Raw genomic sequence first — 14,602 nt, forward strand, 5'->3', positions numbered from 1 at the left:
CAATGACTTTGTTCTAAAATAGATCTACTTATGTGGAGTTCATAAAATTTAGATTTTCTATTTTATGATTATTCTGTGATTTAATATAATTTTTTAAAAAGTTAGCTGAAATAATTAAAAAGAAAAAAACAAAACCGCTCTAAGAAGTTAAAATGTACGGTTTGAAAAGTTAAAGGGGAGATGGTTTGTCTAATTTTAGTGTTGATGAAGAAAAAACGGACTTTTGTAAAAGTTGGTGGAAGAAAAATAGGACTTTTTCCTAAAAAGAACCATCCATACCGCGAGACGTCAGATACACAATATGAACTGTCTATTATACATCCGAGTAACAACATGCACTCAAGTCTCAAGAACAATCGACACCCGATTGGCATTTTTTCACAATAATGCTCGTTGACTCCCCCCCCCCCCCCCCCCCCCCTTCCCATCGCGGGCATTCGCGCTATACATACATCTGTGCAGAGAGAGATAGAACGCACGTACGCGTTTGTCTCTCCGTGCAGCGGGCCACCATGAATATTCCTGCCAGCAGCTAGCCGTGCGATCGATCTGTTCCTGAGAGCTCCACGCCGCCGTGCGCAGCGCACTAGCTAGCTCCGGCCTCTACAGGACGACGTCGCGCCGTTTCTTGATGTTGGATGGCTCCGGGTCTCCTTTCCTCATCATCGCCGCGAACTCGGTGTAGTTGATCCGCCCGTCCTGCATCGCACATTCGATTAATTGATGAACAAAAATGTCATCTATTCTAGGCCGTGCGACATTGCTGCACAGGAACACGCGTATCGATCGATCGGCAGCGTGTAGTTACGTTGTCGGCGTCGACTTCTGCTACGATGTCCTTGATGTCTCGGCCGTCGAGCAGCCCCTTCTCCCTCAGGGCTTGCTCCAGCTCTTCCATCGTGATGTACCTGCATGTGTGGCACACACAGGAGATGTCAGCATGAACTGGGGCGCTGCATCTGCATCAGATCAGGATTCAGAAACCCCAAAAAGGCAGTGTTTGTTACCCGCTGTTGTCCTTGTCGAAGTACTGGAACGCGGTGTAGAGGTGCTCGTCCCGGTCCATTCTGTTCATGTGCATCGTCGCCGTGATGAACTCCTCGTAGTCGATCGTCCCGTTCCCGTCGGCGTCGGCCTGCGATTGTTTTATTTTTCAGGCGGTCCGGATCAGATACTGAATATATTTCACGGTGCATTTGGTTTTTTTTTATCCAGGCTGCTTTAGTTAGTTTGATCTTACAGCTTCCATGAGCTGCTGGACTTCAGCCTCGCTGAGCTTGGTGCCCTTCTTGGCCAGCCCTCGCCGCAGCTCGTCGACGGTTATCGTGCCGCTGTTGTCGGAGTCCATGCTCTTGAACATCTCCTTGAGCCCCTTGATCTCCTCCTCCGACAGGCATCCGGCGATAACCCTCAGAGCAGCCTTCTTGAACTGGTTCATAGCTCTGAACTGCTTGAGCCGGCCGAGAACGGCGTTGTCCAGCGGCGTGTCAGGCGCCTCGCCGTCTTCTTTGATCCACGGGTGATCTGAACGAACACCACATACAGGCACCATTTCATCAGACACTAGTGTTTTTGATGTTCAGGATAAATAAGCAAAGGCGATGTAATGTAAGACACTTACTGAGGACGTCGTATGCAGAAATCCGATGCTTGGGGTCAGGAATGAGCATCTTCCTGACGAGGTCCTTGGCGCTCTGCGAGATGCGCGGCCATGGGTCGCTGGTGAAGTCGACCTGCCCTCTCAGGATGGCATTGAAGATGCCGTGCTCCGATTCTGCCCAGAATGGCGGAACGCCGGAGAGCAGGATGTAGACGATGACGCCGACGCTCCATATGTCGGCCTCGGGCCCGTAGCTCCGCTTCAGCACCTCCGGCGCGATGTAGTAGGCGCTGCCGACGATGTCCCTGAACACCTCCCCTTCTTTGAAGAAGACGGAGAGCCCAAAGTCGGTGGCCTTGAGCGGCGCGTTCTCGTCCTTGCTGAGGAGGAGGAAGTTCTCGGGCTTGAGGTCGCGGTGGATGACGCCCATGGAGTGGCAGGTGTGGACGATCTCGACGATGGTGCGGAGGAGCGAGGCGGCGGCGCGCTCGGTGTAGTGGCCCTTGGCGATGATCCGGTCGAAGAGCTCCCCGCCGGCGCAGAGCTCCATGACGAGGTGCACCGAGCTCTTGTCCTCGTAGGCGCCCTTGAGCTCCACGACGCCGGGTTGGCCGGAGAGGTGGTACATGATCTGCACCTCGCGCCGCACGTCCTCGATGTCCTCCTTGGTGGACAGCTTCCGCTTGCTGATGGTCTTGCACGCGAACTTCTGGCCCGTGGCCTTGTGCGTGCACAGCGACGTGACGCCGAACTGCCCGCGCCCGAGCTCCTTGCCCATGGTGTAGGTGCTCTTGACGTCCTCCATCGGGCGGCCCAGCACGGGGCCGATGGCGGCCGGGGGCTTGTTTTGCGTGGGCGCCGTGGTCGCCGACGACGACACCGACGTCGGCGGCGGCACGGTGGCGCTGCCCCCGGGCCGCGACGACGAGCCGGCGGAGGAGTCCGGCGGCAGCGCGGGCTCCGCGGACGACGACCCCGAGCAGCAGCAGTTTCCCATGTCGTCGGCGAGGGGGACGACGGCGACACGGGGGGCCTCGCGCGCCGGGGACGACGCGGACGCGCAGGCGCAGCAAACCGGGGTCGGGGAGATGTCCGGGTGGGCGACGGGGTGCGCGGGGGAACCTTTCTCGGAGGGGTGGAAGGGCTGGCCATCAAAGGGGAGGCTGGGAGGGAATGGCGGGAAGCTAACGGCTGCTTGCTCTGCCTTCGGTGGCCTTCTTTTTGCCCAACACAGAAAAACAACAGAAGCTTCCGTGTGCCGAGATCACGCACACAACACTGCCTTGTTCGTTTTCAAAACAAACAAACCAACCCCCGACCAGCTGGACCTGACTGAGGCCGCGAGCACCGTCCATTGCCAATGCCAGTGCCAGTGCCAATGCTGCCTGGTGCTTGAATCTTGATAGCTTTGAGTACTAGTCGAGTTTGGCGTGTGCAATGGACGTGGACTTTGCAAGCGTCAACACTTTCTCAATCAGGCTGCAGCCTTTGCAAACTTTCGTGGACAGATTTCTCAAGATTCTCAGTTTGCATCAGATCCAGCATCAAGCTATATGCTCTGGTTTGGTTGCTGCCCAATCCACTCAATTCAGTCTAGCCCCAATTAATGACTAATAAGTAGGATGAAAAGTTCAGAGGCACATGCAGCTACGCCACTACGCTATTGGTGTGGACACACTTGTTCACTGAAGCCTGCAACGAGCTCCTTGTGGAGAGGAAAGAAGCTTTGCCACCGTCTACACATTTCTGTGATAGATCGCATTCATGGTGGGTTACTGAATGCATGGTGGATGTAGGACACGTATGGCAAACCTAGCTAGAGATATGACTGGGGATGGAGTGGGGAATATTAGAATGTATGTTCTGTTCTACAATGCTGCACATATATACCATATGTACAGAGGCTTCAGAAGTTACAAGTTTCAGCTGCACTGCACACATGCCAAAAGCATCCAACTCGCTCGGGTTTCTGGCATTGAGTAGTCTGTGAGATTCGCTTGGGAGACATCACCACCCCAACCACAGGTATGCTGCTAAATTCTCGGATTGCTCATGCAACCTGGTTTTTCAACAATTTTGCTGAACAAGTAGCTTCAGTTTTGGCTGTGCCCATTCGTTATTTATCTGTTCCTTTGCTGAAGCTGAAATGTGCAGCTTGGTTAGCGTTATGTTCTCTTTAGAGTCCTTGTTGCATTGAATCCAGCAAAACTAATCCCCTTCAGCTTGCTAGTTAGAGTAAGGTGTGCCTGTTGTATTCTGATCATATCTGTTGAGTCGGTGACTGTTTCATAAGATTTTATATGGTTCAAATTAATTCACAGATCTGTCTCACATTCATTATTTCATTCTATGCTTTGTTGTTTGGAAGTATTGCAGGCTGCAGCACCTAAAGTTAGACTTCCGTCAGAAGTACAGCTAAGAGAAGCACAACCAAATCTGGTAGCTTAAGTTCTGAACAACAGGAGACACTGAGAACTGGGAAAGAGTCTGAGATGGCTTATGCGAGCCCGGGGACTGATACGTCAACAGATCTAGATACTGACGAGAAGAATCAAATGGTACTTACTTTTTTTAATTTTGGTTTGTAGATGGCCAGTGCATCACTAGTGTGTATGTTATTTCTTTAAAAAATAAAATCAAGACATACCATAACTTTGACATGAGTAGAACTCGAAAGTATTGTGCTAATTATGCCTTTTTAAATTTAATGTATCAATCTTTTTTTATAAGAAAAAACACCATATGGTTGTTTGTCCATTCTGATGAAACTTCCATATCAACACAAACAATTGGTTTGCTTTCAAGTAACGTTACTTGTATTCTTGATATATATAAACTGAGCTTGTTTACTTATCAGTTGGAACTAGGGCAGCTTGTATCCCTTACAGCTTCTGATTCTGGCAACAAATCAAAAGATAAGCTAGGTCAAAAGGTATTAAAATTCTACACATTCACTGAGCGATTACCTGATGATTCTGTTGTTACAGACTTCTCTTGTTACTGACTTAATGGTAGGCACTCCGCCGTCTGGCACAAAACCGTGAAGCTGCTAGGAAAAGCCGTCTAAGAAAGAAGGTAGTTTCATCTACCTGATGGTAGATAGTATTTTCCTTGTGCATAAAGACAGCTCTGAAATTATAATATTTACCCATTTCTTCATCCTTAGGCATATGTCGAGCAACTTGAGAACAGCAGGCTGAAACTTAGTCAATTGGAGCAGGAGCTCCAGCGTGCTCGCCAACAGGTATGGTCGTCATGTACTCATCTTGTGATCTTTGGATTCGACAAGATCAGCCGTTCTTGTTGAACAAACTGTTCTTTTCAACATTTTGCTACTTGTTCAGGGCATTTTTATTCCTACTCCAGGAGACCAGCCTAATTCAACTACTGAAAATGGTAAACTGTTTTTTTTTTGTGCCAAATGTTTAGATCACACTGTACAAGATCTTGAATTAAGCTGTTACCCGTATTTGTAGGTGCTTTGGCATTTGACATGGACTATGCTCGATGGCAAGATGATCACAATAAGCAGATAAATGAACTGAGGGCTGCACTCAATGCACATGCCAGTGACGATGATCTTCGGCATATGATCGACAGCATCATGGCATATTACAGCGAAGCTTTCAGGCTCAAGAGAGTAGCAGCCAAGGCAGATGCTTTCCACGTGCTGTCAGGAATGTGGAAGACCCCTGTCGAGAGGTGTTTTATGTGGTTTGGTGGACTTCGACCGTCAGAGATTCTAAAGGTTTATGGTCTCTCCTCCCTTGCTCCTATTGCATCAGTGTACTTCTGTCAAAGCTGAAAGATTTCTCCTGTTTCTTTTTACGCAGTTACTTGCAAGTCATCTGGAACCCCTTACTGAACAGCAGCTTGCAAGTATATACAGCCTGCAACAGTCCTCGGAACAAGCTGAAGAGGACCTTTCACAGGGGGTGAGAGCACTGCAACAGTCTGTCGCAGAAACCCTTGCATCAGGATCCCTGTGTCCTGCTGGTTCTTCTGGTAACGCTGCAGATTGCTCGGGGCAGATGGCAGTGGCAGTTGGGAAGCTTGGGACTCTAGAAAGCTTCCTGCAGGAGGTACACCCATGGAACTTGCCCCTTGGTTATATGTTGTTTCTCGTTGTTTGATGTCTTGTAATTGGTATACATTTGCAGAACCAAATCTCTTTTTTTCTGTTTTTTTTAAAAAGATCTTGGATTTGCAGGCTGACGATCTGCGAAGGCGGATTCTTGAACAGATGCAGCACATACTGACCACCCGCCAATCTGCACGAGCACTGCTTGCAATCAGTGACTACCTTTCCCGGCTACGCGCTCTGAGTTCTCTCTGGATTGCACGACCACGGGAATGAATTCAGTTGGCTCACCAATTGTTCATCGCCGGTGGTGGGTGGGTCAATAAATTTGTGTTTGTGAACAGAAATTTTACTCATTTCTTGCTCTCGTGTACCAAGAATGTAAAATGAGATCTTTGTGGACAGTAGTTTGTATTAAAATGAAAATAGGTCTAATGAAGGAGTTCCATGCGTTGGAGATGTCTTAGGTGGGCACAGTTGTGGTTGTTCTGTGCCTGAATACACATGGATTGAGGCTTAAGTGATATCATCAAACATCAGGTCGTGTCGAGGCACTTCCGCTTGTATTTGGGGGCAGGTAGACTGGGAGATTCAAGTCCTGAAGAAATCTAAACGACATGCTCGCTCTGCTTTGCTTATACCCCACCCAACAGAACAGCTGAGCACAAGAATGAAACAATCGTATATCTGAACATCAGTATAACAACCGTAATCGTGGACCAGAGATTTATTAGCACTGCAAAAAAACAAGACGCACTAATTCAGAAAGAGGAGCTACAAAAGCTGTCCTGCTGCTGCACAATACAAAACCTCAGTGACATATAGAACTAAGAGTACAAGAAGGTAAAGAGAAGGAAATGCTCTCTGCATAGCCGTAGCAGAACCCCTATATCCGCTTCAGAACCTTCTCAGCAGCCTCGATGGTCTTCTCGATGTCCTGGGAGGTGTGCGCCAAGCTGGTGAAACCCGCCTCGAACTGCGAGGGAGCCAGGTATACACCTTCTTCCAGCATGCCACGGTAGAACCTTCCAAACTTCTCAGTGTCGCTCTTCTTAGCGTCCCCAAAGTTGTGGACAGGTCCACCAGTGAAGAAAAAGCCAAACATTCCTCTGATGTGTCCTCCACACATCTCGTGCCCCGTTTTCGCACCCACATCCAATATCCCACGAACGAGTTCACCAGTGATCTTGTCCAAGTACTCATAGGTGCCGGGCTCTGTTAGACGCTTGAGCGTGTGAATTCCAGCAGTCATGGCTAGAGGGTTTCCACTGAGAGTTCCTGCCTGGTACATTGGTCCTGCTGGGGCAACCATCTCCATGATATCCCTTCTCCCACCGTAGGCACCAACAGGGAGCCCACCCCCAATAATCTTACCCAAGGTTGTCACGTCTGGGGTGATCCCGAAGTACTCTTGAGCTCCACCGTATGCCAGGCGGAAACCGGTCATCACTTCATCAAAGACCAGGAGTGCACCATCGTGTTTGGTCAAGTCACGGAGGGCATTGAGGAAGCCAGGTTGTGGGGGAATAAAACCAGCATTGCCAACAACTGCCTCGAGGAAGACAGCAGCAATCTCCCCTTTGTTCTCCTCAAACAATTTCTTCACTGCCTCAGCATCATTGTAGGGTGCTGTTAGAGTCTCATAGGTGGCTCCCTTGGGAACACCAGGAGAGTCTGGGAGGCCCAGGGTGGCAACACCACTACCAGCTTTGACAAGGAAGGAATCAGCATGGCCATGGTAGCAGCCTTCAAACTTGACAATCTTCTCCCGCCCAGTGAATGCACGCACAAGGCGGAGTGCTCCCATGCAGGCTTCTGTCCCTGAATTGACAAAGCGGACCATTTCGATACTTGGTACAGCAGAGATGACCATCTCAGCCAATACATTCTCCAGCAAACATGGAGCACCAAAGCTAGTTCCTTTCTTTAGAGTTTCAATCAATGCAGCATTCACCTGAATCAAACAAGATATAAGTACAGTGATTTAATTTAGCTTTGTCAATTCTCAGGACAGCTTTATAAACTAAATGTTGCGAATCACATATAGTATACTTTTTTCCAATATTCAATAGTGGTTCAAAAATCACGCTATAAGTTGACAGATATTTGAAGGTGAAGTAAAGCCATCATGGATTTCACCAGTTTAATTTACAAAATCAGACCAAGAAAATTTTATGGTGCATACAGATGTTCAGAAATTTTAGTAGATTCACAAATGGGATGGAGATAAGTCCAATTAATCGAGTTAAGTATTATAAGAAATAGAAGTAAGCTACACTATCAACTATCATAAAAGAACACCATGGGATAAGAAACACGGAAGCAAACCCAGAGATTATTTGATGAAATACTTCACATTCAGATAACGCATATTGGCCAGGAACCAACATAATCAATTCTGTACCTCATCATCTGCATGACCGATGATTGCAGGACCCCAGGAACCAACATAATCGATGTACTCATTCCCATCAACATCCCACATACGCGAACCCTTTACAGAGTCGAACACTATAGGCTGCCCACCAACAGATTTGAAGGCACGGACTGGCGAATTAACACCTCCAGGCATCAGCTCCTGAGAAACAGTGAAACAATCAGTTATAAAACATCCAGAACCATGGGCAAAGAAGATGACAAACTGACTGAGATCTCAAATGGTGAAAGATCCTAACACTTGTTATGGTGATGATAGTCCCCACCATTTCATGATATACAATCAGGGTTGTACTCACAAGTCACATTTTATGCAGGTTACAGCTACAGATACAGGACTAAAGCATGACTCGCAAAGAAATGGCTACTAACTGCATAAAAGTATGGTTTTCTGACCGCTTTGTTACATGAAAATTAACACGTGCTGCACCTAGGTAATCCGATCTCAGTAGGATTGCTTACAGAGAGGATTGCTTTCATTTGCATGGCTGTCTCGTGTGTCAATTTGGGTCCAAGAGCGTAGTTGACCGTACTAGCTCACAATGTCGGCCCCATTCCAGACCCTCTCCGGTCCAGCCCCCGGTTTCCATGTTCCAAGCCATCTTTGACAATCCACCCTCTTATTGCGTTACCACCAACCCATTGGCGGAAATACAGAAAAAAAAAAGAAAAGCGAACCGATTTGCCACAGTTTGCACGGCAACCACAAACAAGGCATTCCCCAGCTGGCCGCAAGCCACGTCTCTTCTTCCGAATTCACACCTCAAAAGCCACGAGGCTCTCCGAAACGAAGGGGAACCCTGGAGGACGGCATCGAGGAGCTGCAGAGCGAAGGAATCAGATAGAGGACGGTACCTTGGCGGCGTTGAAGATCTCCTCGGACTTCTGCACCGTGTACGCCTTCTCGCCCTTCTCGAGGGATATCGCGGCCCGCGCCACCGACAGCCGAGCGCGGCGCCCCGTCGAGGCCCTCCTCGGCGCGGCCGGCCGGGCCGAGATCCCGGACGCCACGGCGGCGGCTGCTGCTCCGGCCATGCCTGTGTTGGGCTTGCTCGTCTCGCGCGAGGTGGTCGGAGGTGGAGCAGATGAGGGGGGAGATAAGAAATTCCGGAGGGGTTTGGTGCGATTGGGTCTTAATAGCTAGGCCGGGCCCACCTAAGCACGATTGGGTCTTCTCAGTAATGTTTTTTTCTTTTTGTTTGTTTGTTTGTTTACCCCACCCTGTAAGCGAAGCTGGTGGCGCTTCCGCGTTTTAGCCTGCATGCCCTGGGCCGAAAGTTTTGTACCACATCGTTTGCCTAGCACTGGGAGATGAGTTTAAAAGGTGGCCTGTGGGCTGCTGCTTCGCCTCCGCACTAGGCGGAGGTGCGGGCCTTAAGCCCGCTAGGTTAAGTTATAGTACAGGCCTATGTACATTGATGTACTGTAGTCTGTACTTATACCCTTCCATGTAAAAGATCCGAGATGTATGGATGTATAATTTAAAAAAAATATTTTTGTTGAAACTTACACTGCTATGTTGACAGTTGCAAAAATATTTTTGTTGAAACTTGCACTTTTGACAGTTGTTTATACTCCCTCTATACCTATAAAGAAAATCGTTTAAGACAACGACACGGTATTCAAAGCTTAACGTTAACTTCTTGTTTTTATAAAAAATATTATCAAAAAATGATATATGTATACTTTTACAAAAATACTTTCCAAGACAAATCTATTTATATAGTTTTCATATTTTCAAACTCAACAACTTTAAAATTATTCATGATTTATATTTTTAATATTTTGACCCAAATCTTATCTAGAACAACTTCGGGGATGGAGTACACATCTCCCCTTTTTATAAAAAAAATAAAAATAAAAATCCAAAATCCATCGGAGCGGTGTCAAGAAGAGACAGGTTCCAGAAACACGGATCACAACCCAATCCTGGAGTGCTATCCAGCCAAGGACCGAGCCAGGTGTGGTGGACAAGCATTCGACAAAATATGAAGAAATTTCTTACAAGATCGAAAACATGAACAAACAGCTTAAGACTTGGAAGTTTTTAATGCTTATTATTATAGGTTTTAGAATTTTTCAAAGTTGATTGAACAAAGTAGCAACATTTACAGCACCAAATTAGTTGCACTAAATCCACTGTGGTTAATAAAGGAGCAGCTGCATATTATCGTAAAAAAAAAAGTGCCTGAGCTCGTCAGTTGTTACTTGTTTGAAAGCTCGGAGAACAAACGAAGAAGAAACATGTCAAAAACGACAGACTAACTTAAATAAACTTAACGAAAAGCAGAAACAGCGACCTGCCTTCTGTGCTTTGACATTTCGCAAAAAGCTTAGGGGACTTGCTGGTGTGAAACATGAAGCACGTCAAGCAAGCATAACGAAGCACGGACCTTACCACAGTATCTAGCAGATATGTTAATCTAATGAGCTGAGACATGTGCGCACCTGATTATCCAGTCAATGACGCTAAATGGTGTGCACCTGTACACGGAGCTCCTTTTCAAGATTTTCTATCCAGCATCGGCCAAACATCGTTGACTAGAGAGGCAATGGAAGGAAATATAGTCCAATATGTGCCTTTCATTCGCCTTTCCAGGAAGTTGCCAGGATTGATTCCTTCACTTTGTTTCCAGAAGCACGGTTATAGTGACAGCAAGGAATTGGCAACTTATCCCCCTTGCCTGCACTGCAGAAGACATCAGGATTGCCATGCTCAATAAACAATTTCAGTAGATAATTCGGATGAACTATACAAATATACAAACTGTTTTCAAGAAACATATGTAATACATGGATGATTTATTTTTATGAAATAAACTTTGCCTGGACGTCGTGATCCAAATGACCATAATACAGATGTCACCAATCAGATAACAGTTCTTTCAGAACCTATTTGGCCGAACTTGCAATGGCACGACAAAAAAGAGAGGGACTTATTTCTTGAGAAAAAATATGTTATTAAATTCTACAAGTACCAAGAGCAACGACTTCAGGGTCAATGGTGCAGAAATAACTCAGTGTGATAACTCAGTGTGCCCTCAGGCCTCAACCACCTCGTCGCATTCCTCAATTGCACTGCTAGGAGGGAGACAATAGACAACCAAAAGGAGAAAAACACTATGCCGATTGGAGAGGTTGTACTGTCTGCCTTCATGCAGGCACTCTTTGAGAAAGTGCTTGCTGCTACTATCGGAGAGCTGAAATTCCCTCGAGATGTCACTGAAGAACTGCAGAGCTTGTCGAGCATCCTGTCAATAATTCAATCTCATGTCGAAGATGCGGAGGAGCGGCAATTGAAGGATAAGGTTGCACGCAGCTGGCTTGCAAAGCTCAAGGGTGTTGCGGATGAGATGGATGACTTACTTGATGAGTATGCAGCTGAGACTCTGCGATCCAAACTAGAAGGTCCATCCAACCATGACCATCTGAAGAAGGTTAGGAGCTGTTTCTGCTGTTTTTGGTTGAACAATTGTTTATTTAACCATAAGATTGTCCAGCAAATAAGGAAGATTGAGGGGAAACTCGATAGGCTTATCAAAGAAAGACAGATTATTGGTCCAAACATGAACAGTGGGACCGACAGGCAGGAGATAAAGGAGAGGCCCAAAACAAGTTCACTGATCGATGACTCAAGTGTGTTTGGAAGAGAAGAAGATAAAGAAACCATTATGAAGATATTGCTGGCCCCCAATAACTCGGGCTATGCCAACCTTTCTATTATTCCCATAGTGGGCATGGGGGGACTAGGAAAAACGACTCTAACACAGCTCATCTACAATGATGAAAGAGTAAAGGAGCATTTCCAGTTAAGGGTGTGGTTATGTGTTTCTGAAATTTTTGATGAGATGAAGCTTACCAAGGAAACAATTGAATCAGTTGCTAGTGGGTTCTCATCAGCCACAACAAACATGAACCTGCTTCAAGAAGACCTCTCAAGAAAGCTGCAAGGTAAAAGATTTCTTCTAGTCCTTGATGATGTATGGAATGAGGATCCTGAAAAATGGGACAGATATCGCTGTGCTCTAGTTAGCGGGGGAAAGGGAAGCAAGATCATAATTACCACACGAAATAAGAATGTGGGGATACTAATGGGCGGGATGACACCTTACCATCTAAAGCAGCTATCAAACAATGATTGCTGGCAGTTGTTCAAGAAACACGCATTTGTAGATGGTGACTCCAGTTCACACCCGGAACTGGAAATAATAGGCAAGGACATCGTGAAGAAGTTGAAAGGTCTGCCACTAGCTGCAAAAGCAGTAGGCAGTTTACTATGTACCAGGGATGCAGAGGAAGATTGGAAGAACATATTAAAGAGTGAAATATGGGAATTGCCATCAGACAACATATTGCCAGCTCTGAGATTGAGTTACAGCCATTTGCCAGCCACACTGAAGCGATGTTTTGCGTTTTGTTCAGTGTTTCCCAAAGATTATGTCTTTGAGAAAAGAAGGTTGGTTCAAATCTGGATGGCCCTTGGATTCATTCAGCCTCAAGGAAGGGGAAAGATGGAAGAAACTGGGAGTGGCTATTTTGATGAATTACAAAGCAGATCCTTCTTCCAATATCACAAAAGTGGATATGTAATGCATGATGCCATGCATGACCTAGCACAGTCTGTCTCAATTGATGAATTTCAAAGATTGGATGATCCCCCGCACAGCAGCAGCCTTGAAAGAAGTGCCAGGCATCTATCATTCTCTTGTGACAACAGAAGCTCGACCCAATTTGAAGCTTTCCTTGGATTTAAGAGAGCTCGCACACTTTTACTACTAAATGGATACAAATCGATAACAAGCTCTATACCCGGTGATCTGTTCCTCAAGTTGAAGTACCTTCATGTGCTTGATCTGAACCGACGAGACATTACTGAGCTGCCTGATTCTATTGGTAACTTAAAATTGCTTCGATATTTGAATCTTTCAGGCACTGGAATAGCAATGTTGCCTTCATCAATTGGTAAGCTGTTCAGCCTGCAAACACTGAAGTTGCAAAACTGCCATGCATTAGATTACCTCCCAAAGACCATAACCAATCTTGTAAATCTTCGATGGCTAGAAGCAAGAATGGAATTGATCACTGGCATAGCTGGAATAGGGAACTTGACTTGCCTTCAACAGCTGGAGGAATTTGTTGTCCGTAAGGACAAAGGATACAAGATCAATGAATTGAAGGCAATGAAGGGGATCACAGGACATATCTGCATTAAGAATCTTGAGAGTGTGGCTAGTGTGGAAGAGGCTAACGAAGCTTTGCTAATGAATAAGACAAACATCAACAATTTACACCTTATATGGTCTGAAAAGAGGCACTTGACTTCAGAAACAGTAGATAAAGACATAAAGATACTTGAACACCTTCAACCACATCATGAACTCAGTGAGCTGACAGTCAAGGCCTTTGCAGGCTCATACTTTCCAAATTGGTTAAGTAATCTAACTCAATTGCAAACCATCCACCTGTCTGACTGTACAAACTGTTCAGTTCTACCAGTGCTTGGAGTACTTCCCCTACTCACGTTTTTAGATATTGGGGGTCTCCATGCCATTGTTCACATCAACCAAGAGTTTTCAGGAACCAGTGAAGTTAAGGGGTTTCCATCACTGAAGGAACTCATATTTGAAGACATGTCTAACCTAAAAGGTTGGGCTTCTGTACAAGATGGTCAGTTGCTTCCATTGCTCACAGAACTTGCAGTGATTGACTGCCCATTACTAGAAGAATTCCCTTCTTTCCCATCATCAGTAGTGAAGCTCAAAATTTCTGAAACTGGGTTCGCTATTCTTCCAGAAATACATACTCCAAGCTCTCAAGTTTCATCATCATTGGTATGCCTGCAGATTCAACAATGCCCAAATCTTACATCATTAGAGCAAGGACTGTTTTGCCAAAAATTATCAACACTGCAACAATTAACCATCACAGGCTGCCCAGAATTAACTCACCTGCCAGTTGAAGGATTCAGTGCCCTGACTGCTCTTAAGAGTATTCATATCCATGATTGTCCGAAGCTGGAACCATCCCAAGAACATAGTTTGCTGCCCTCCATGCTTGAAGATCTACGCATCAGCTCGTGCTCCAATCTAATCAATCCTCTTCTTCGAGAGATCGATGAGATATCCTCAATGATAAATCTTGCCATAACTGATTGTGCCGGCCTTCACTATTTTCCAGTAAAGCTTCCTGCCACTCTGAAAAAGTTGGAGATCTTCCATTGTAGCAACCTAAGATGCTTGCCTCCTGGCATAGAAGCAGCATCTTGTTTGGCAGCTATGACCATTTTGAACTGTCCTCTTATACCAAGATTGCCAGAACAGGGCCTCCCACAATCACTGAAAGAATTGTACATCAAAGAATGCCCACTGCTAACAAAGAGGTGCAAAGAAAATGATGGTGAAGATTGGCCTAAAATTGCTCATGTACCAACCATAGAGATTGAAGATTGTTAGAGTAAATAGGAATAGTACCACATTGTGTATCCA

The 14,602-nt window shown here is 46.1% G+C and overlaps 4 protein-coding genes across 5 annotated transcripts; 2 read left to right on the plus strand and 2 right to left on the minus strand.

The window, feature by feature from the left end:
* On the minus strand, positions 254-2,850 carry LOC8064175 (calcium-dependent protein kinase 14). The gene is made up of 5 exons (XM_002441259.2): positions 1,622-2,850; positions 1,241-1,524; positions 1,008-1,135; positions 809-908; positions 254-699 (listed from the first exon to the last, which is right to left on the minus strand). The coding sequence occupies exons 1-5, from the start codon at positions 2,595-2,597 to the stop codon at positions 604-606; spliced, it is 1,584 nt and encodes a 527-aa protein (XP_002441304.1). The 5' UTR covers positions 2,598-2,850; the 3' UTR covers positions 254-603.
* LOC8064176 (transcription factor TGAL1) lies at positions 3,533-6,101 on the plus strand. Of its 2 annotated transcripts, none has more exons than XM_021447314.1 (9): positions 3,533-3,625; positions 3,969-4,158; positions 4,458-4,532; positions 4,616-4,675; positions 4,767-4,844; positions 4,945-4,996; positions 5,077-5,348; positions 5,434-5,682; positions 5,811-6,101. In XM_021447314.1, exons 2-9 carry the CDS (start codon positions 4,093-4,095, stop codon positions 5,955-5,957), a joined length of 999 nt encoding a protein of 332 aa, XP_021302989.1. In that variant the 5' UTR covers positions 3,533-3,625; positions 3,969-4,092; the 3' UTR covers positions 5,958-6,101. The 2 variants fall into 2 exon arrangements, with proteins under 2 accessions (XP_021302989.1, XP_021302990.1); XM_021447315.1 differs by having other exon boundaries at positions 3,977-4,158.
* LOC110430175 (glutamate-1-semialdehyde 2,1-aminomutase, chloroplastic) lies at positions 6,349-9,238 on the minus strand. Its single transcript, XM_021447313.1, has 3 exons — positions 8,973-9,238; positions 8,086-8,259; positions 6,349-7,635 (listed from the first exon to the last, which is right to left on the minus strand). The coding sequence occupies exons 1-3, from the start codon at positions 9,150-9,152 to the stop codon at positions 6,568-6,570; spliced, it is 1,422 nt and encodes a 473-aa protein (XP_021302988.1). The 5' UTR covers positions 9,153-9,238; the 3' UTR covers positions 6,349-6,567.
* LOC8077037 (putative disease resistance protein RGA3) lies at positions 11,153-14,569 on the plus strand. Its single transcript, XM_002439951.2, has one exon. The coding sequence runs from the start codon at positions 11,240-11,242 to the stop codon at positions 14,567-14,569; it is 3,330 nt and encodes a 1,109-aa protein (XP_002439996.2). The 5' UTR covers positions 11,153-11,239.

This window comes from Sorghum bicolor, chromosome 9, assembly GCF_000003195.3.
Source record: "Sorghum bicolor cultivar BTx623 chromosome 9, Sorghum_bicolor_NCBIv3, whole genome shotgun sequence".
In the NCBI taxonomy this organism is placed as follows: Eukaryota; Viridiplantae; Streptophyta; class Magnoliopsida; order Poales; family Poaceae; genus Sorghum; species Sorghum bicolor.

Excerpts from the sequence above, each read along its gene's own strand:
- LOC8064175 (XM_002441259.2), bottom strand. The coding sequence starts at position 2,597 with ATGGGAAACTGCTGCTGCTCGGGGTCGTCGTCCGCGGAGCCCGCGCTG. Across the intron at positions 1,525-1,621 it reads TTCTGCATACGACGTCCTCA|ATCACCCGTGGATCAAAGAA; the intron begins GTAAGTGTCTTA and ends GTGTTCGTTCAG. Across the intron at positions 1,136-1,240 it reads TCCAGCAGCTCATGGAAGCT|GCCGACGCCGACGGGAACGG; the intron begins GTAAGATCAAAC and ends AAACAATCGCAG.
- LOC8064176 (XM_021447314.1), top strand. The coding sequence starts at position 4,093 with ATGGCTTATGCGAGCCCGGGGACTGATACGTCAACAGATCTAGATACT. Across the intron at positions 4,845-4,944 it reads TCCAGCGTGCTCGCCAACAG|GGCATTTTTATTCCTACTCC; the intron begins GTATGGTCGTCA and ends CTACTTGTTCAG. Across the intron at positions 5,683-5,810 it reads TAGAAAGCTTCCTGCAGGAG|GCTGACGATCTGCGAAGGCG; the intron begins GTACACCCATGG and ends TTGGATTTGCAG.
- LOC110430175 (XM_021447313.1), bottom strand. The coding sequence starts at position 9,152 with ATGGCCGGAGCAGCAGCCGCCGCCGTGGCGTCCGGGATCTCGGCCCGG. Across the intron at positions 8,260-8,972 it reads AGATCTTCAACGCCGCCAAG|GAGCTGATGCCTGGAGGTGT; the intron begins GTACCGTCCTCT and ends ACTGTTTCTCAG. Across the intron at positions 7,636-8,085 it reads TCGGTCATGCAGATGATGAG|GTGAATGCTGCATTGATTGA; the intron begins GTACAGAATTGA and ends TGTTTGATTCAG.
- LOC8077037 (XM_002439951.2), top strand. The coding sequence starts at position 11,240 with ATGCCGATTGGAGAGGTTGTACTGTCTGCCTTCATGCAGGCACTCTTT.